The sequence below is a fragment of the Quercus suber genome, unplaced genomic scaffold (genome assembly GCF_002906115.3).
Source record: "Quercus suber isolate HL8 unplaced genomic scaffold, Cork oak 2.0 scaffold_591, whole genome shotgun sequence".
Lineage (NCBI taxonomy): Eukaryota > Viridiplantae > Streptophyta > Magnoliopsida > Fagales > Fagaceae > Quercus > Quercus suber.
In genome coordinates, this window is record NW_027070036.1 from 402,064 (window position 1) to 423,245 (window position 21,182).

Here is a 21,182-nt window from a genome sequence, read left to right on the forward strand (position 1 = left end):
GTCATCTTAATGTTATATAAAAGGGAATGAAACTTCAAATAGTGGAGTGGATGTAGCAAATAGCAATTAAAAGAGGTGCCTTTAAAATGTACTAAATAAATACTAAAAGAAAATAGTAGTAAACAGTAGGTGGGGGCAAAAACAGCCTTGAAGTTAGAGATATCCTTTTGAGTACCATTGTATAATTTTTGTCACCTGTGAGAAGGAATATCCCGCATGGGTTTTCTCACATCCTGCTGGTAAAAATGATGGAGGATGTTCTTTTACTCTCGGGAAAGTCAATGCAGCCCATTTCAAAGGAAGTCAATGCTATCCAATTTTGAGTGCAGAGAGAGAGAGAAAGGGACCTCCACTTTCAATCTTGAGAACTCAAAAAGTCCTCTTTTTTTGAAAAAGTTGAAAAAAAAAAAAAAAAAAAACCTTAAATTCAGAAGATAAGATCATAGTGCAGTTATATTGGTATCCTAGGAATATTAGTGATTGGTGACTTCTACTTTGGTTTTGATCTTTCACCGTTTCACGTAAACAATTTATAAAGATTCAGATCTGGGTCTATTGCCAGAAAACTACTTTGATAAAATTCTTGATCTGAAACAAGAAAAGACATAGAAGGAACAGATCAACTTAAATATGAAAATGAAGAAGAAATAACATTTATGACAACACCATTTTCATAGATAAAATACTGTTTCATGTGGAAAATTACACCTTAAAAAGGAAAAAGAAAAAGAAAAACATAATTTGCTTCACATAACATACAGAAAATTAACCTTCATTTGGTTTCATCTCCTCGTCTAATTTTCTTAATCTTAACACGAAGATCTACTAGAAGAGCTGGAGGAAACAATGAGTCGATCTCATTTGATAGATCAAGCATAATTCTTCTTCGGCCGGCTTTTCTTTTTGTAGATGGAATTGGTTTTGGTTTTCTTGGTGCAGGTGGGCATCGAAGACTCTCTGGAATTTTGTGATCCAAAGAAGTTGGAGTCCTGAACCCATCGTCATCATCTTCCACGTCCCTCAATTCTCCTAGAGATGGAACTTTGACCTCCAACGATGAAACTGAAATCTTGCATTTATCTTCTTCTTCTTCTTCTTCTTCTTGTTTTTCTTCTTCTTTCACTTCTGGGCTTTTATAAAGCTCGTGAACTTCTTCTTCTTCTTCTGAAGGCGCTGTTGGACACTGGTCTTGAAAATCCAACGTGGGTCGTACTAGGAAATTCAATTCCATGGAATTCAGATCTTTCTCAGTGAGAAACATCTGAGAATCAGACACACCCATGAATGAAAGTGACTTGAACCCAGAGAACATGAAGAGAAAAAGTGTTAAAAACACACAATACCAACTTGGTGTTGGAATAAAGAAAGGACCAAAACAAAAAGACAAGAAGATGAAGAAGAAGAAGACGAAGAAATCTAAAAACAAACTAGAGAGGACTGACTACCCTAGCCTAAGAAGAAACGTAATGCCAACAATATATTTAGAAAATCACTATCTATTTTTTTTTTTTTTTCCTTTTAAGTGATTTCTTCAACCTTGTTTGGACTTTAGCCCTCAAGGGCTTTCTTGATAGAGAGAGAGAAAGAAAGAGAGAAGATGTAAGATACTTTAAAACCCACGTCGGCGAAGGATCCAATGCACTATACACATCCACATCTCTCTCTTTATCTCAGCCTTTGAAGTGAGTGAGGTGTAGGTTCTCCTTTTTTACTTTGTACGAGTCAGCCATTAACTAAACATATAATCTCGTTTAAGCAATCGCTTTTTTTCTGATTTCTACGAACTTTGATGCAGCTATGCACGTGGCTTACTACAGGAAAACCATCTGATGTTAACGTGCATGTTATATATTTCATTCAGGCTCTCAGTTTCAGCCTCCCATTTTCTCATTTCGAGCCGATATTTTAGAAAGAATCTCTCAGCAAAACCATCTGACGCATCTGCTTTGTTTTGTTGCAGAAAGAGATAAATTCCTGAATATTCTTTTCGTTGTAAAAATTTAAAAGAAAAGTCATAAAGCGTTTTTTTTTTTTTTTTGGCTGAATCATAAAGCTTTCTTTATCCAGGTGCTTTTGCCGTCCCGTAAATTTGGCTACAAGAGGACAACATGTCTGGTGCAATTTGTGGGCCATTTAAAGCACCATCTTTGGCATTTGCAATTTTTACATCTATCCATAGCCCTAGGATAACTCTGGGTTATCTTTGTTTTTTTAAGGTATCAAAACCGATGTTTCCAATGGATTGGTTATCATTTTGATTATTTTAATCTCAATTATTCGTTTATTTAAGATGATTGAATAGTTACTATAAAAAAGATATTAAAATTGCAAATAGGGGATCACAACCCCCCCTATGTTATATATTTCATTCAGGCTCTCAGTTTCAGCCTCCCATTTTCTCATTTCGAGCCGATATTTTAGAAAGAATCTCTCAGCAAAACCATCTGACGCATCTGCTTTGTTTTGTTGCAGAAAGAGATAAATTCCTGAATATTCTTTTCGTTGTAAAAATTTAAAAGAAAAGTCATAAAGCGTTTTTTTTTTTTTTTTTGGCTGAATCATAAAGCTTTCTTTATCTAGGTGCTTTTGCCGTCCCGTAAATTTGGCCACAAGAGGACAACATGTCTGGTGCAATTTGTGGGCCATTTAAAGCACCATCTTTGGCATTTGCAATTTTTACATCTATCCATAGCCCTAGGATAACTCTGGGTTATCTTTGTTTTTTTAAGGTATCAAAACCGATGTTTCCAATGGATTGGTTATCATTTTGATTATTTTAATCTCAATTATTCGTTTATTTAAGATGATTGAATAGTTACTATAAAAAAGATATTAAAATTGCAAATAGGGGATCACAACCCCCCCTTCCTCCTCAAAAAAAGAAAAAGATTAAAGGGATAAATCTAGCAAATAGGTTGGATCGGGTTGATCCGGTTTGGGTATAATAAAAAAAATAAGTTCATTCTATAAGGGTTGTAATCAGGTCAAGTTTGGGTTATGAGTTGATCTTGCAAAAAACAAATGGACAAAATTTAGCCACAAAATTAGTTGTAGCATGAGATTACAACTTTACTCAATATTATTAACATTACTATATATTTTAAAATTTTAACTATTGGATTATATGCTCTTTATGTTCTTAATACATATGTCGAATTCTATGACAATAAAATATTATTTACTATATGATCCATAAGATTATATTTTATGCATAATTTTAAACAATAAAAACTTGAAAATTTAAACAATTTATTAATGACATAACTATTGATATTTAATTTTCTAGAAATTTTGCTAGTATAGAGGATATAAGAAGAAGATGTAATTCAATTGTAAATTTGTCAAAATTCACTTCCAATAAAAAGATATTGAGTAAGGTTGTAGTTTAAGGTTATAACCAATTTGGTAGCTAAAATTTTTCTAAAACGGATACTAAATGTTAAAAATTAGAAAATAATTCAAACATAAAAGTTAAATAATACATAGATTCTTAATTTTACACATTTCAAAGTTCATTAATAATATTATCATTATAATTTTGCATAAAAAATTTGTTTTTAATAAAATTAATCATTAAAATTAGCAACGGAATTGCGTGAAATTTAGTGGCCTAAAAAAGTGGTGGAGTCATATATTTTTGTGGGTCCCATGAAACAGTACATGAAACCCACTGAACACTGCCATTTCAGTAAAAATTAGGATTGTCAAAGAGGTGGTAGGTCTCGTGCACAATGCACAGGACCCACTAACAGACACTCCCACATGAAATGCGCATGTCAATAAAAATAAAAAAGAAAAAAAAAGAAGAAGAAGAGAAAAACGCAAACGTAGCACCGTGGATGCCAATCCAAATGCATACCAAGTTAATATATCAAAATTTATATCCAAAATATATGTTTGCAACATGAGTTGATTGATATTTTATCTTCTCATTTATAATAATTAAAAAAAAAAGTTCATCAACTTATTCTTTACAAAACTCAAAATAGCCTCTCTTTTCTTAATTAAGTTAGTTTATAAACTTTGAACTATATTTTAAATCAAATTAATCAAAATTAATATTCTTCAAACTTTTTAGATCACATTTTTTTTCTTAATAAATTATAAATTATCAGTTAGAATACAATTTATTTTAAAATTAATAAACATCACTTATATGTCCAAATGTATACAAATAAATAAATATTAATGATAATAAAACTACAAGAAAATACAGTTTTCATAGATGATAATGCAGTAAACACCTTTAACTTCCTAATCAAGAGAAAAACAAAAAAGAAAAAACCAAAATTTTTTCATAGGAAGAGAAAATCAATTGTGTGGATCAAAACATATTATTAAGCCAAAATCTTTCGTTTTGGCATTTTATCTAATTTGTTATTTATGATCATTTTTCTTTTTCTTTTTAATTTCAAATTAAAAGGCATAATAACTTCATTTTTAAATTTGGACTTTTTGGCGATTTTTCTTATCTTTTTTTCCCCTAATTTTAAACGTACCTAACATGAATTAGGGTTTAATTCCTAGCCATCCTTGGTACTTATTTATTAGTTTTTTCCTACATTTTGTTGTTGTTGTTGTTGTTGTTGAGAATGAGCTGTTTTTCCTACATAAATTAGTAGTTGTAATTCCTAAACATTTAGATTATTAGTAATAAAATTTCATAAAATGTTTCTCTCTTCTTTTTCTTCTTCTTTTTTATTTTTTATTTTTTGTAAAATTACAATAAGTTTTTCCTTGTGAATTCAACAAGCCTCTTAAAGTTGTAAAGGTTTTTTTTTTTCCTCCTTGAAATATACATGTATTTATTGCTGTGCCTATCCCACTCAATTTTCTCAATAAATTTTTCTCACCAACTTTTTATCTCAAAAGAAATGTCTCATCAAGTCATCATCAAATTTGAATTCACATTTTAGATCAATCTCAACACAAATGGATATTGGCAGGCCTACAAATTAACCCCACCCCTTTAGCTAGACCACATCATACAATAAGTTCAAAGATTGCCGGTAGGTGTAAACCATTTTTGCATTTTAGAAGGCTGCCTTGTTTGCATTCCACACTAGAAGTTTTTTCCTATGGGGTCCCAACATTGCAGGCCATTTTTCATGCTGTGGTTGGATCATTTAATGGATATGGTAGCTTAGGATTCCCTCGTAGTTGAAACCTAAGAGAGGGACCATTTCCAAGGGAGGGTTTAGCTTGTTAGATACGTTCTAGACTTCTAGTATATTAATTCTACTCCATTTGTTTACTATAGCATCAAATTGTTTTATAATAATAAAAAAAAAAAAAGATAGAATGAATAAAAAACACAGAGGAGCACATTCTCTTGCTGCTATAAGGTAATTTTGTTTTGTTTTGTTTTTAATTCGTAACATCTCTTGAGAATTGAGATGATAATTAAAAAGAAGACAACGAGATGAATGTCTGTCTTGACTGCAAAGTGGGGGACCCAATTCGATTGCTTGGATTTCACCGCATCTGGTACATGATAAGAGTGCCAATTAATTTTAGGACCACATCATCACGGCACTGTTAGCTAGCTCCAAAATAGAAATTGGCTGTTGGTACAACATCGGAGTTTTCTTTTTTTGTCGTTTTTCCATTTTCTTCCCCATGTCTTGTTTTATTTCTTTTTTCTGTACCACTGTTTCCACCGATTCCTAAACTTGCCAGCTTCTTCTTTGTAATGCTGGCATCCAAATTCATTCTTATGAAAGAAATTTTCAGCATTCATTCTAAATTTTTTATTTTTTATTTTTGGTATAAGTAAGGATTGAACTTGAAGCTTTTTATTTTATGACAAAAAAGTTTATCAATTTAGCTAATTGGAACCACCAAACTCATTTTTATGAATAATGTTAAAGAAACTTTTTTTCCTTAATTTATTAAGATGATAAATTATTATTAGAGTAACCTTATTTTATATAGATCTATCATTGTATTATTTTTATTATATCTCAACTTTAACATGCCATTAGCAAAAAAAAAAAAACTTTAACATGCCCTTGTTCACTACCTGCTTCCACTGCCTTTGGGAGGTCTATACTCGTGAGAAAAAAATTGCAACACTAAATTTATTGCAATCTTATTTTATTTTATTTTATTTATAAATATGATAGGGTTTAAATTTGTGACATTTGTTATGTGATCATTTTTGTTTACCACTAAGTTAATATGACATTTTTTTTTTTTTTGGGTCGAATTCATTAGAACCCGCTATTGCATTTTTTTTTCCCCTTTCAATTGAGCTTTTATGGTATTCCTCATGAATGTCTTGGCGACAAAATCCAAACGGAACAGTGTAACTTTGAGTTTGGATTATATAAAATTGTAAACCGAGGGAATAAATGGGAAAACTTGGAAATAGGGTCCCCACAAGTTTAAAAATTACTTTCTATTTATTAAAATTATATAACTATCTGTATGTGCAGTGCTTATATACTAATATATTAATGCTTTGTGATTAAAAGGATAAACATGCTATGATAATGTGGGGTATGAACCTTAAAAAAAGGGTGAACACACACTCACTCTCAAGGCACATAATTGCTACTCATGTTCATGCTTAATGATTTTGCTTCCCATCTTTGATCATCATGTCCCATCTCTAACAATCATCTCACCCCCCAATTTCAACCCACCTTCCTACTTTTCTATTTAGCCCACTTAATCTTCTTCCCGCCATTTTTATTTTTATTTTTCTATACCGCAGTTTTGATAAAAGCAAAGAATGTCTGCAATTTAAGAAAAACATTTCCCAGATTCATGGCATAATGATGCAAATCAATACCAAAGTGCCGGACCTTGTCATGCATAGGATGCTAACTATTTTAGGTAAACTAACCTTTTTGAGATCAATGTTTGTTGATTTATAAGCAAGTAAACTAATTGGTAGGCCTTAGAGTTCCATGGTGAAAGTCTTATGTGTACTTTATGTCGCTCTCTCCATGCTAAATAGACATAGAAATTGAAATTGTATCATTGTCAATTGATTGATCATGACTCATGAGGGACTTTAAATTAGAATGGGTTTGTTGAGAAATTCTAATAACCCACGGGAAAAGAGGATGTATTAACCTAATAAAATATTATAAAAGCCATAATTAAACATCAAGCAATCTGGCATTCTGTTATATATCCCCCAAAAAATAAAGTTGATATTTGTTGCACTCTGATTTGCGTGCTCCTCTGCCGTCTTTATAACAGTTAACATATGCAGAGTCACATCATTGCATTTTTGGAGCCAAGAATAATTCTTCCTTGCAAGACCGAATAAAAAATTTGAGAAATAATTTTTTATTTTGTGTATTCTATATTTTAACTATGTGAGATAGTACCATCATAATTTAAGGTACAAATTAAATATTTCTAACAAACTTGAACCAAAGATTGACAAAATGATTTGATATCTTTTACTTATATATCTTTAATCAACTTTCAATTTTAGGAGGGAGAAAGAAAAAAAGTATGGGTTTTCCCCCTTACGTTTAGAGATAATTGCAAGTATAACTACATATTCTTTATAATTATAAAAAGAGAAATGTTATGTCTACAATATTTTCACAATAAATCTTAAATGATAGTTTGTTATTAGTTGTTATTGATGGATAAAAAAGTAATTTAAGTTGTGTATTTAAATTATAACCAATAACAACTTACCACTTATAATTGGTTGAGAAAGTATAATGAAAATGTTGTAGATGTAATACTTCTCTTACAAAAATTAATCTATTTAAAAAAATATTCATTATAGATGGTCTACTAACCTTAAACATTACTTTGCCACTTACTCACATTGATTAGCCAATTCTACCTCAAGTTATACCAAAGTAAATTGCTTGTAACAAACCATAGTTGTTATCTCTATGTAATATATTCATATATATATATATATATATATATATATATTTGTATTTTTTTTACAATAATTCGATAGTTACTACAATGGAAGAGAGGGAATTTAGACCCTTAACACTTCCCTTGGAAATATCAGATGTTAGTTGATCAATAGTTACATGCCTATTGTTTACACCATCCGATGAAACAATACCACCTCATATTATTTCAAATAAAGAAATAAGATCTACCACACTCAATAAAAAATCCAAGAGAACTAACCATATGTTTTAATGAAGGTGATGTTACTGGGGTGGAGAATAGCCAAGGGAGCCACCGCCACTAGTGACTCCACTGACCACCGCTATCAACGGTATTGGTGCTCTCTCTTTCTCTCTATTAATTCCATAATTACTCAACAACCGATTTAAAAATCAAACTGTATTTCTTTTTTTCTTTTTTTTTTAATCCATTTAACCCAACACACACCACCTCTAGAAATTAACAACACCAACACTAGATGCAAAAATCTTGACCAAAAATCTCTATCAATCCAACAAATAAAAAATAAATAAAAAAATCTAAAACCCCATAAAACCCAGATGCAAATCTTGACAAAAAAATCAATTGCATGGAAAAATCATTGGAAACCTTTCACCTCCATTGTTCACAAAATCTAACAAATTTAGAAAGCTTATATTGTTTTGGGTTTGGTGTTTTGGGTGGGTGGGGATTTTTTTTTTTTTTTTTTAATGTTTCAACTTTCACGTACCAAAAAGAAACATTTCCAAAAAAAAAAAAAAAGTACCAAAAAGAAAGAAGACTAACAAAGCCAACTCTTTGAACTTTATACACGCACAAACAGTAAGTAGTTTTAGAGATTAATAATTAATGAAAAAAAAAAATTTAAGTACGTACCAGTTAAATTAAACCCTTTTGTATCCTGTGCATCTTGAGCAATTGAATCAACGAGGTCGCACTTCCCAGTAATAACACACAATCCCCATATTATTGTAAGAAGTAAAACAGTTGACCCAGCTACCATTCCCATTCCAATAGAGATTTGACTTTGAGCAGTTTCGGTAGTTCCAAAAATACCAGATACTATAGAAGACAAAAGAGTTGATTATAAGCACAAGTGTAGGTTGTACGAAAGTTCTAATTAATAATTGTAGAAGAGAGAGAGAGGTCAAAATTTAAACATAAGCTTTATACAGTTTATGTAAGAAAAATCTTGATTGCAAAAAAATCATATTGAAAATGGTTCTTAACAAAGCGACAGGTTAAGAACACTTAATGGTAAATAATTGAACCATTTAAGCATAATGAGCAAAACAAAAGCAAATAAGACATGTAAGCAACTTGACTTATGAATATTTAGAATTTATCAAAATTTGAAGATTTGAAAAACTTCCTCATGCAACTTGCATCCAATAGCAAAGGATTGAATTGCACCAAATTCCATACGATTAACCACGTATCCTTTCAAATTTTTGGGGAGAGAAACACCTCGAGGAGCCTCCAATTAAGTACTTAATATAATGAGGCATTTGGACTCAGCGTTTGCTGAGTCCACGTTTTGGGTTTTGCATTTTTCTTTTTTTCTTTTTTTTCCCAGAAAGTGAACAGTAAAATCACATGATTTTACTGTTCATGAGACAAAAACACTGTTCATGCACTGTTTGGCACTGTTCACGCACTAAAAAATATTAAAAATGGGTCCCACGGTACTATTTACACATTTAAAAATTATTTTGCTACAGTATTTTCAGTTTTCAGTTTCAGCAACAATAAGTTCAATCTAAACGGACCCAATATACAAAAATATTACTTAACTCATAATGTTAAACTTATGAAATTAGGCCTAACTTTGTTATATTAATCATTCTATAAATACCGTATTTCCTTTCACAAGCCTCTGTACCAATTTATATTTTATATTTGTTGCACATAAACGGTTTTATCTTATATTCCTTTCAAATTTTTGGGGAGAGGAACACCTAAAGGAGCCTCCAATTAAGTACTTAATATAATATATAAGAATATTACTTAACTCAAAATGTTAAACTTATGAGATTAGGCCCAACTTTATTATATTAATCATTCTATAAATACCGTATTCCCTTTCACAAGCCTTTGTACAAATTTATATTTATCTTTGTTGCACGTAAACGGTTTTATCTTATATTACCAATTTTTTCAAAAGGCTTAAACTATTAAAATGTTGTAAATTTAATCATTTAACTATGTACTTCTAAAGGTCTGTTTGGATACAACTTATTTTTACTGAAACTAAAAACTGAAAACTGAAAACTGAAAACACTGTAGCAAAATAATTTTTAAATGTGTGAATAGTACCGTAAGACCCATTTTTAATATTTTTTAATGCGTGAACAGTGAATACACTGTTCATGAACAATGAATTTTGTCTCTGAAAGTCAATAACTGTGGCTTATAAATAAATAAATAAAATAAAATAAAATAAAAAACGTGAAAAACACAGATGCAGACACAAGATTAAGTTGAATCCAAACACATACTAAGGGTTCACTTATTTTGCTAAAAACTAAAAATATTATAACAAAATAATTTTTAAACGTGTGAACAGTGCTATGAACAAGGACGGACCCACACTAGGGTAGAGGGAGGCCATTGCCTCCCCCCCCCATTTTTTTTTTTTTTTTTTTTTTTTTTTAATGATTCAAGTACCAAAAGGAAAGAAGACTAACAAAGCCAACTCTTTGAACTTTATACACGCACAAACAGTAAGTAGTTTTAGAGATTAATAATTAATGAAAAAAAAAAAATTTAAGTACGTACCAGTTAAATTAAACCCTTTTGTATCCTGTGCATCTAGCGCAATTAAATCAACGAGGTCGCACTTCCCAGCAATAACACACGATCCCCATATTATTGTAAGAAGTAAAACAGTTGACCCAGCTACCATTCCCATTCCAATAGAGATTTGACTTTGAGCAGTTTCGGTAGTTCCAAAAATACCAGATACTATAGAAGACAAAAGAGTTGATTATAAGCACAAGTGTAGGATGTACGAAAGTTCTAATTAATAATTGTAGAAGAGAGAGAGAGATCAAAATTTAAACATAAGCTTTATACAGTTTATGTAAGAAAAGTCTTGATTGCAAAAAAATCATATTGAAAATGGTTCTTAACAAAGCGACCGGTTAAGAACACTTAATGGTAAATAATTGAACCATTTAAGCATAATGTGCAAAACAAAAGCAAATAAGACGTGTAAGCAACTTAACTTATGAATATTTAGAATTTATCAAAATTTGAAGATTTGAAAAACTTCCTCGTGCAACTTGCATCCAATAGCAAAGGATTGAATTGCACCAAACTCCATAGGATCGATTAACCATGTATCCTTTCAAATTTTTGGGAAGAGAAACACCTCGAGGAGCCTCCAATTAAGTACTTAATATAATATATAAAAATATTACTTAACTCAAAATGTTAAACTTATGAAATTAGGCCTAACTTTGTTATATTAATCATTCTATAAATACCGTATTCCCTTTCACAAGCCTTTGTACCAATTTATATTTATATTTGTTGCACATAAACGGTTTTATCTTATATTCCTTTCAAATTTTTGGGAAGAGGAACACCTAAAGGAGCCTCCAATTAAGTACTTAATATAACATATAAGAATATTACTTAACTCAAAATGTTAAACTTATGAGATTAGGCCCAACTTTACTATATTAATCATTCTATAAATACCGTATTCCCTTTCACAAGTCTTTGTACCAATTTATATTTATATTTGTTGCACATAAACGATTTTATCTTATATTACTAATTGTTTCAAAATGCTTAAACTATTAAAATATTGTAAATTTATTCAGTTAACTATGTACTTCTAACACTTTACACAGTAAAAAAAACTACTCTAGAATAAGAAAAAAGCAATAAAAATAAGTGCTCACCGATAACGAGCATGGCATCAGGAAGAGCACCGAGAATAGGAAGGACGAGACCGCCCACAATACCAGGGCCTAGAATTTCCATCAAGTGCTCACTTCCTTCTGTCAATGACATGGCAGCGAAGTACATGAGGTACCCATACACTACCATGAGGAAGAGGTTTCCCATTACCGAGGTGCTGCAAGGCAAGAACCCGTAGGTCTGGTCGCAAGTTGAAGTTGAAGACTCGGCGGAGAGTCGGTTGAGAACAGGGTAGGACCCCCAACTGGAATCACTGTCGTGGATTCCATCGGAAATAAGATCAGGCGAGAATGGACGGTGGGTTATGAAGAGACCATAGGCAGAGCCACCGAGGAGTAGGAGGAAAAGGCCGAAGGTAGAGACCGATAGAAGGTGGTTTGACATGGTGTTGTGGCTATCTGTTATATATATATATATATATATAATGAAGATCGTAGAGTTGAGTGAATTGTGGAAAGAGGAGAGAGAGAGGCGTTGGAACTGTGTGATGACTGTGAGAAACTGTAGGTGTTTGAAGAGATTTCTAAGAGAGAGTAGAGAAAAGGAAAGGCAAACAAAGAGAAGAATGACAGTCTGAAGTCTCAACGATTGCTCATAAATGAGATGAATGATTTGATACAATACAGAAAGAAAGGGAGAGGTAAGGGCCTATTTATACAAGAAAATGAGTACGTTTCTAATTTTCCAAAGCACGTCCATAAATCTCACTTATTTGAAATCAGAGGCATATTTTCCAAAGCACGTGTCCAGTTGGGGAAAATAGTCAAAATAGTGAAAATACTAGAAACACCGTATTCTACACATTCACACACTCTTAAAATGTATTAGGTAGAATTCAGTTAATTCAATTGGTAAAATTTTTTATAGTTGAATAGAGATTTGAGAATCAATCTTTGCCTACATCAAAAACTGATTGGTATCTTGATTTGATGATAAAGAATTATCATTAAAAGCGAACATCATAGATTAAAACTCTCTAAAATAAGATGCAATAAAATCATAACTTTATATAATGATTTCAATGAATTTTAAGAGTGTATATAAAAATGTGTAGAATATAGTGGGTAAAATAAACACCACCTTACTAGTTAAAATTGATCTAATATTTCCATTAAATAACATTATTTTTATTTTATTGATCAATGCAACCGAGTGTTTAAATTCAATTAGAGAACCTACTATACTGCAAAAAAGATATTGTTTATAAGTTTTATCTTTTTTTTTTAATTGATTTAGTTTAGTCTTCATTTGTTTTTATTCTCTATATTATATTATCAAAAAAAAATTCTCTATATTATAAATATCTTCATTTGTTTTTATTGATTTTTTTTTCAAATAATTAAGATTTTAATATCAAACCTAAATATTTGTATAATTTGAAATATATTACCAAAAAAATAGAAATATAAAATATAAAATTAGGTTATATTTTGTAGCTAGATTAGTTTTTACTTGTGTAGGTTTGGGGTATGGAGATGATTTTTTTCCTTTTTTGTCTTTGATACATTGGTAGTTGAAAGATGAAGGATTTGAACCATAAATATCTTGGAAACACTAGTGATGAAGCATAAGTTCGTCAGTAAAGATCGTCAAATGGAAGCAATCTCCAGCCTTCAAAGGTGGTCACCGATGTGGTGCCTGCCACAGCGCCTCCGATGCCAAAGTCAGAATAAAATGCTATTCGAGAATGAATAATGTAAAGATAATAGAGCAAAAGAAGTCTCTTAGTGTGCCTGTACCTTGTTCTTGGCAATGAGTGGGCTTTATATATGTTTTCATGGCTTCTAGCCGTTGGAGTAGTTATGAAGGTTTTAATGCTCCTCTTGGTAACGTTTGGTGCTGAGTAATGTGGCTTCAATGTGCTTCAATGGTCTCATACAGCTGGTCTTGTAACCGTTCTAGGTTTAATTTGGCTGCATTGAATGGCCTGGCTGTCTTCGTCAGTAGCGTGAATAATTACTTCGTTATTCCTGATGGTGTCTTCGTCTATATTGATGGGATCGTCCATGCGAGACATACTTGTCAGTTCCGTCTATGTGAGACAGACTCGTCAGTCCCGTCAGTTGTCCCCTGATTCTGTGTTCGACGATCATAGAATGTGAAAGGTTACAGGTTGTAAATGACTTTTGGGGTTTTGCTCCGTATTAAGTGCGAAGTGGCGGCGCTCCACAGATCATGGCATACGTGGCACGTGCTGACTGGTGGAGTTAATGCTCCAACTAGTGGGACTATTGGGTTTCCCGCCGGTCTTTCCGTTTTTTGAGCCTTTGTTTTTAAACTCTTCCTCTTCTTATTTTTTTCTTTTTATTTTTCGAAAATCCTCAATCATTACTTCTCCTCCGTTGGTTTCCTTTTGCTTTTCTCCTTCGAATTGGTGTGCTGTTTGGCAGTACTTCCATGGTCCGCCATTGTTCAAGGTATGCTATTCTTCTTTTCTTGCGTTTTCCTTCGTCATTTTGCTGTGGTAGTGTTTCTGATTTCCTTCTTTTCCTTTCCTTTTTTCTTTCTATTTGCTTTTGATCTCCCTGGGGTTTAGTTATATTGTTCTTCCCTGTGTTTCTTTTTGGGCTTTTCATGGTTAGTAACTCTGAGATTAGAGTTGCTTGCCCCTCGGTTTCTTTTCTCTTCGCACGTTTAGGGGGGTCTTTAGGCACTTTTCCAGGTCTTGAAAGCTTTGTTTTTTAGGGTAGTGGTCTGAGTGTAGTATCGACTGAATTGTTGCCTTTAATTCGGCAATCAATCGACTGGTTCGAGGGTTAGGAGAGAGGGAAAAAGACGATGTCTGAGGTTAGGTCTAGCGATCTAGAGACGGGGTTATTGTCTAGCAGTGATCTAGTGGAGGGGGATGCCGCCGTCTCTAGTCCTCAGGTGGTTAGGGCTTTTCATGCTTTTGAGGAGATCTGTGGGTTGGACGCTGAAACGATGAGTAGATTCAAGGATAGGTTTCAGTTTCCGAAGAGGGTTCAAATTCGTCGACCCAATGACGAGGATAGAGCTTGTCACTTTTTTCCAGGTGAGGTGTGCTTCTACGAGGCCGCCTTCACTTGTGGCCTTACATTTCCTGTCCATCCCCTCCTGATGGAACTTTTAAATCATTTTGGGATTGCTCCTGGGCAGCTAATGCCCAATTCGTGGAGGATAGTGGTTAACTGTATGGAAATATGGTTGGCGGCTAATGGGGATATGATCAAAGTAGGTGAGCTCATCCACCTATATCATTTGAAAGAATCCAAAGAATATGGGTACTACGAGTTGGTACCTTGGGAAAGGAGGACCAGGATTGTTAGAGGGTTACCTTCGTCCTTCAGGTATTGGAAATCAAGATTTTTCTTTGTGTCCGGGGATGATTTTGACACCCCCTCCAGCCAAGATTGGAGTGACATTCCGAGGTTGCTTTGTCGGTGGGGAACCTTAACTTTAGGTGCGTCAGTATTTCTTTTTTGTTTCTTTAGATCTGCCGCATTTGTTATCGTCACTAACCACTTAATCCTTTCTCTTTCGCAGTGAATAGACGACCTAAACTCAAGGGCAGGTATAAGGCACGGGTTGAGCAGGCAATCGAGTACGCCAAGATGATTGAGAGCTGGGAGGACTTGGTAAATCCGCGGACTCTTGCCTTCTACAATCTTGGTCCAGACCCGTCTTCCTTCGTCTTGCGCAATGTTAAGATTGAAGGGAAAAAGAGTAAGTGTTAAACTCGTCGGACCCCTTTTTTTTTTTTTTTGACAAGTATTCCCTTCTGGCAGAAATGACGACCAAATTTAACAAAGACCTTTACGCGAAGATGAGATCCAAGAAAGATGAGCCCCTGTCAAATTTGGGAAAGAAGACAGTGCGCTTCACTGGAAAGGGGGACCATGCTGCTCCAACTCCCTCTGTTCATCCGATTGTTTCCGTGGGTGAGATGACGATGACGACTTTATTGGTTAAATCTAGTTTTGTATCTCATACAAAACACACAGCGGAAGCAACAAACAAGGATCTATTTCATTCATGATTGATAACTTGCAGTATATAAATTTCAGAATTTAAGAACAAGATAGCGTACCTTGGTGCGATGAAATTCAAAACAAAAGATTATAAGTACTTGGGAACACTTTTAATCTTCACTCCAATTCCACTTTACGCCCAAGAAGTGTGGTCTCTCAATCAGTTTCTAAGGGAGAATAATTGAGTGGCTTCACTCGCACATACACACCACTTCACAATGGTGTCTCACTTTTTTCTCTAATAAAAATTCTGTATGTCTCTCCCTTTTATAACTAACTAATTATCTAATTGGGCTGGCTTATTGGGCATTTCCAATTGGGCTTTAGTGTATGGCTTGGAGTGGGACCAAAAGGGACCAATAAGACACTAGCTCCAATGGGCCTTAGGCTTTTCTGTCAACTCTTGACAAGTCCAAAGTTACCATTAATTATATTTAATATCACTATATAAATATAATTGCACTCTAGGCCTTATTAATTAATTATATCCCAAGACTTTATTATACATGCAACCCCTTCATAAAATATTCATAGTAATACAAAGTCATGAATGTAGACTGCCACTTTGTAAATTACTACATCTTAATCCTTGAGTACCCAGTTTAATCCTTTTAAGTTATTCATTATATATTTATGAAATCCAATTTTATACATATATACTTTAGTAATTTCTTACCAAAGTGGTTAGGCCTAACTCTCTGAATAACTGAATCCATTAAACTTATCTCAAGTGAATATTTTATATCTCCTTTAAGAGACTATGAATTTCATCTTTAAAATATTTGTTCCATCAACACTAAATATGGCTGCCCAACATACTGAGATTTTGACCGTTACTTTAGATCTCACTCCTGATATATCAAAACAACCTACACTTTATAATCAAGTCCATTATTCTCTCAAGATTAAGAGTTCATGCAAATATAAGTCGTGAGATTTATTATTCAATTGACAGTCGTTAGGAGAATAATAAATCTCACAACGGTCCAGTTCAATATGTCTTAACTCTTTGTTGAGGTCCAAAATTTCACAACAAAGCCCATTCCATAAAAAAAAAAAAATAATAATAAAGAAGGCCCAATTCGTTTAGCAAGAAGAATCGACGTCAAGGCCCTATGTATGTTCAGATTTCCAGCAAAAAAGGCCATTAAAAAGTCCAGCAAATTTCAGTGAAAGAGCTGGGACGGGATCCCAGAGGCTGCCAGAGGCTCGGGATCCTCAGGACGTGCAGCACAGCTAAAGTGAATTAAAGCAGATTTGAAGAGAGAAAAGAGACAAAAGGAACGCGAACCTTATGACCCAGACACGCAGTGGAAGTACAAAGCAAAACACAGGAGCTTTGGTTCCAACCATTTGAAGAAAGAGACAAGAAAAAGTACGACTGGAAAAGCTAGAGCAAAAGCCAAAAAGCCTCAGGTTAGCCAACGGGAAAATCTGGAAATAGGAAGCTAACTGGGAGACTTTCATCTGGTCGCAACAAAAAGAAAGAAACTATGAAGAAAAGGAAACGACATGATCCTGAAGCAACCAGGCACGGGACAAACTCTAAGGGGCAAAAGGGAGAAATCACTAGTACCCCAGAGCTCGATTTGTGCTACAAAAGAAGGCATGATGCAGAATAGAAGGGGAAGGGGATCGTTAAGAAAACTCTGTAAAATTCAAGAAAAACAGAGGAACTACTCCCGATATCCCAGAAACAGCCACTATAGCACATACTCGGATTCAACAAATTCAAACTTTGCAAGTCTTGGAAGCTTGAATAGCTATCAAAGTCTGTAATTTTTGAACTTAGTTGAACCTTGTATCACGTCTTAGTGAGCATATTGTAATCCACAATCAAGAAAATAATGAAATACCTCATATTGATTTGAGGATCTCTAACAATTATTTCGTGTATTTCTTTATTGCATTGTCTTCCTTTACTGTTTCTTGCTAAAATCCTTCTCACCTAACTATCTTGAAGGCAAAGCCCAAGCAAAGCCACTCGGACTTGAGTTCCAAATCCCACAAGTCTTGTGCAAAAGCACCAAGTCTGTGAGAATTGGGGCCAGGATCCTCGTGGCAGAATCATCCTCATGAAACTCATTTACATATATGTATATGTATTAAAATGTATATCCTAATCTAAGAAACTAACAATTATTTAGAGATATGTGTATTGTATAGTGTGTTTTTTTATGAAGCACCCATAGAGGTAAAGGGAGAGGACAAAGCTCTATCGCATAATAAAATATGGAAAAAGACCATATAGTTCAGAAAACCAGAGCTTCTGGGTTCTTACAGGCCTAGTACGCCCCTGGATCCCACGACAGTATACCCGGGATCCCACGACAGTACGCCCCCGGGTACTAAGAGGAATTGCATTTTTCATCTTGAGGAGCTTTATATGACTTGCGCACAACTTGGTTCGTAATCAGCCCCATTTAGCTGCGGTGAATCAAGCCCAGTCTACCAAAACAACAAGTATTTGGGCCCGGGATCCTTGTCTCTACTTGGGCCTATGTGCTAAGAAAAAAAAAAACACTCTCACACTCTTAAAACATATTAACATATCAACTAGAAGTCTTCACTTCTATGATCAAGACAAATCATCTTAGTTGATATGTTATAATCTTCGCAGATGAAATGCCAAATTTCATCACCGACTATGAACTAAAATTCTGAATTTACAAAGAACTTGTGACTTATATCTTCTGTGACTAAATCACATAAATCACATACAATGCATCTCATGGACTAAATGATAATGTCCGAATATTCATGTTACCATTATTTTAGGTAATAATAAAACAACCTTATTAATTACAATATCAAGTCATACATCATGTCATACATAATATCATACATAGCATCATACAATAGGATTTAAGGGCACTAATCCCAACATATCTCCCACTTGCCCTAAAGACTATTGTGCACTAATCTAACTCCCATTCCCTCCAAATGCGACTCGAAGGTCCTTTGTGGCAAGGCTTTGGTAAAGGGATCTGCTAGATTATTTGCACTTTCAATCTTTGCTACCATCACATCTCCACGAGCAATAATATCTCTAATGATGTGGTACTTTCTCTCAATGTGCTTTCCTTTCTTGTGATTCCTTAGATCTTGTGATTGTGCAACTGCACCACTATTGTCGCAAAACAATGTGATGGGAACTTGTTCCATTTTCATTACACCAAGGTCAGAAAGGAATTTCTTAAGCCATACAGCTTCTTTTGCTGCTTCACAAGCAGCAACATATTCTGCTTCCATGGTGGAGTCTGCAATACAAGATTGTTTAACACTCCTCCATGTTATGGCTCCACCTCCCAAGGTGAATACACATCCTGATGTGGACTTTCTGAAATCTAGATCCGACTGAAAATCTAAATCTGTATAGCCAATAGGTATCAAATCCTCACATCGATAAACAAGCATATAATCTCTCGTTCTCCGTAGATACTTGAGAATATGCTTTACAGCTTGCCAATGTTTTGGTCCTGGATTTGATTGATATCGGCTGACCATGCCTATTGAATAACAAATATCTGGTCTAGTACAAAGCATGGCATACATAAGACTTCCTACTGTAGAAGCATAAGGAACTTGTCTCATCATATCTTCTTCCTCTTGAGTCTTAGGCCTTTGGTCATCAGATAGAGGAACTCCATGTCTAAAAGGAAGTAATCTCTTCTTAGAGTTTTGCATGCTAAACCGTTCTAGAACCTTATCTATATATCTAGCCTGTGATAAGCCTAACATCCTATTCTTGCGATCTCGCCAAAGCTTGATCCCTAGAATAAAGTTAGCCTCACCCAAGTCCTTCATATCAAATTGGTTTGACAACCAAACCTTTACCGATGACATTACCCTTACATCATTTCCAATGAGTAGAATGTCATCAACATAAAGCACTAGGAACATTACTACTTTATCTCGATGTCTTTTGTACACACATGGTTCATCAAGATTTTGTTCAAAACCAAATGACTTGATTGCTTGATCAAATCTGATGTTCCATGACCTAGATGCTTGTTTAAGTCCATAAATGGACCTTTTTAACTTGCATATTATATGCTCTTGGTTCTTTGCTATGAAACCTTCCGGTTGCATCATATAAATTTCTTCTTCAAGATTGCCATTAAGAAATGCAGTCTTGACATCCATTTGCCAAATCTCATAATCATAATGAGCAGCAATGGATAAGAGAATTCTAATAGATTTAAGCATGGCTATTGGCGAAAAAGTTTCATCATAGTCAATACCTTCTTTTTGTGTATACCCTTTCGCCACTAGTCTTGCTTTAAAGGTTTCAACCTTTCCATCTGTAAACCCATTTGCAACCAACAGGTTTAATATCATTAGGCACCTTTACAAGATCCCAAACTTGATTGGAATACATGGAATCTAATTCAGATTTCATAGCTTTGATCCAATGATGTGCATCTATATTGTTGGGAAATTTAGACCCCGGTTGATAGAATTAACAAGTTTTAAACCCAAGTTGTTAATTAGATTTATTATAAACAAACCTTGTTAAAACAAACAAACATCAATATCATGTCAATAATAAATGCAGCGAAAAAGTAAATAAGACAAGATATGATGACCCAGGAAAACCAATGAAACCAACCAGTTTCACAGTAAAAAACCTAGGGGGAAACCTTCCCGAAAAGAAATTTACTATAGTAAAGAGAAGTTTCAGATCTAGTACAAAACCTTTGTCCCTAGACTCTACAATCCCCATAGATGAACTCACAGCAGAAACCTTCTACCACTTCAAAACCTTTGAACTCTTCAATATATGAACGCCACCCTTTTTGTTGCACGGATCCCAATACGTGACTCACTCACCAACTTAAGGAAGAAGAATGTTGGCTGCAAAGTTCTTTACTTCATTAACAATGAAGATCAAGAAGCACTTGGTTACAAAACCCAAAGGCGTAAAGACGCAGTAACTTCTTTTAGAGAGAATAAGGTATCAGTCACCTTTTGCATATGTTCTCCTTGTATTCTCTTATGTGACGGCCTTTAAAATAAGCCTTATATAAGTCTAGGGTTGTGAGAAAAGAAACCCTACTCAAATATATAAGCCTGGCCCAAAAATAAAAAAGCTGAAATTCTGATTTCCCGTAACCTCGATCGATCGAGAGGTGTCGAGGAGGTGTCGAGGTTTAATGAATCTCAACAGATAGCAGCTATCAAGGAGGTGTCGAGAAGGTGTCGAGGGGACAGAAACTTTCTCGATCGATCGACTAGCTATCGAGAAGCTATCGAGATTGCGATAAGAATCAGCTGAAGAGCTCGACAGATAGCCAGGTGTCGAGGAGCTATCGAGAAGCTATCGAGCTATCTATCTGTAGGTGTCGAGATATCTGTCCAGCTTTATTGAACACCTTT

At 34.0% G+C, this 21,182-nt stretch overlaps 2 protein-coding genes across 2 annotated transcripts; both read right to left on the reverse strand.

Annotated features, from left to right (window-relative positions):
- Window positions 1–653: 653 nt before the first annotated feature.
- On the reverse strand, window positions 654–1,751 carry LOC112009716 (cyclin-dependent protein kinase inhibitor SMR3). The gene has a single exon (XM_024042039.2). The coding sequence runs from the start codon at window positions 1,310–1,312 to the stop codon at window positions 773–775; it is 540 nt and encodes a 179-aa protein (XP_023897807.1). The 5' UTR covers window positions 1,313–1,751; the 3' UTR covers window positions 654–772.
- A 5,327-nt stretch (window positions 1,752–7,078) lies between these two features.
- Window positions 7,079–12,268, reverse strand: LOC136063893 (sodium/calcium exchanger NCL-like). The gene is made up of 4 exons (XM_065764896.1): window positions 11,796–12,268; window positions 10,663–10,848; window positions 8,761–8,946; window positions 7,079–7,083 (listed from the first exon to the last, which is right to left on the reverse strand). The coding sequence occupies exons 1-4, from the start codon at window positions 12,196–12,198 to the stop codon at window positions 7,079–7,081; spliced, it is 780 nt and encodes a 259-aa protein (XP_065620968.1). The 5' UTR covers window positions 12,199–12,268.
- Between the last annotated feature and the right edge of the window lie 8,914 nt (window positions 12,269–21,182).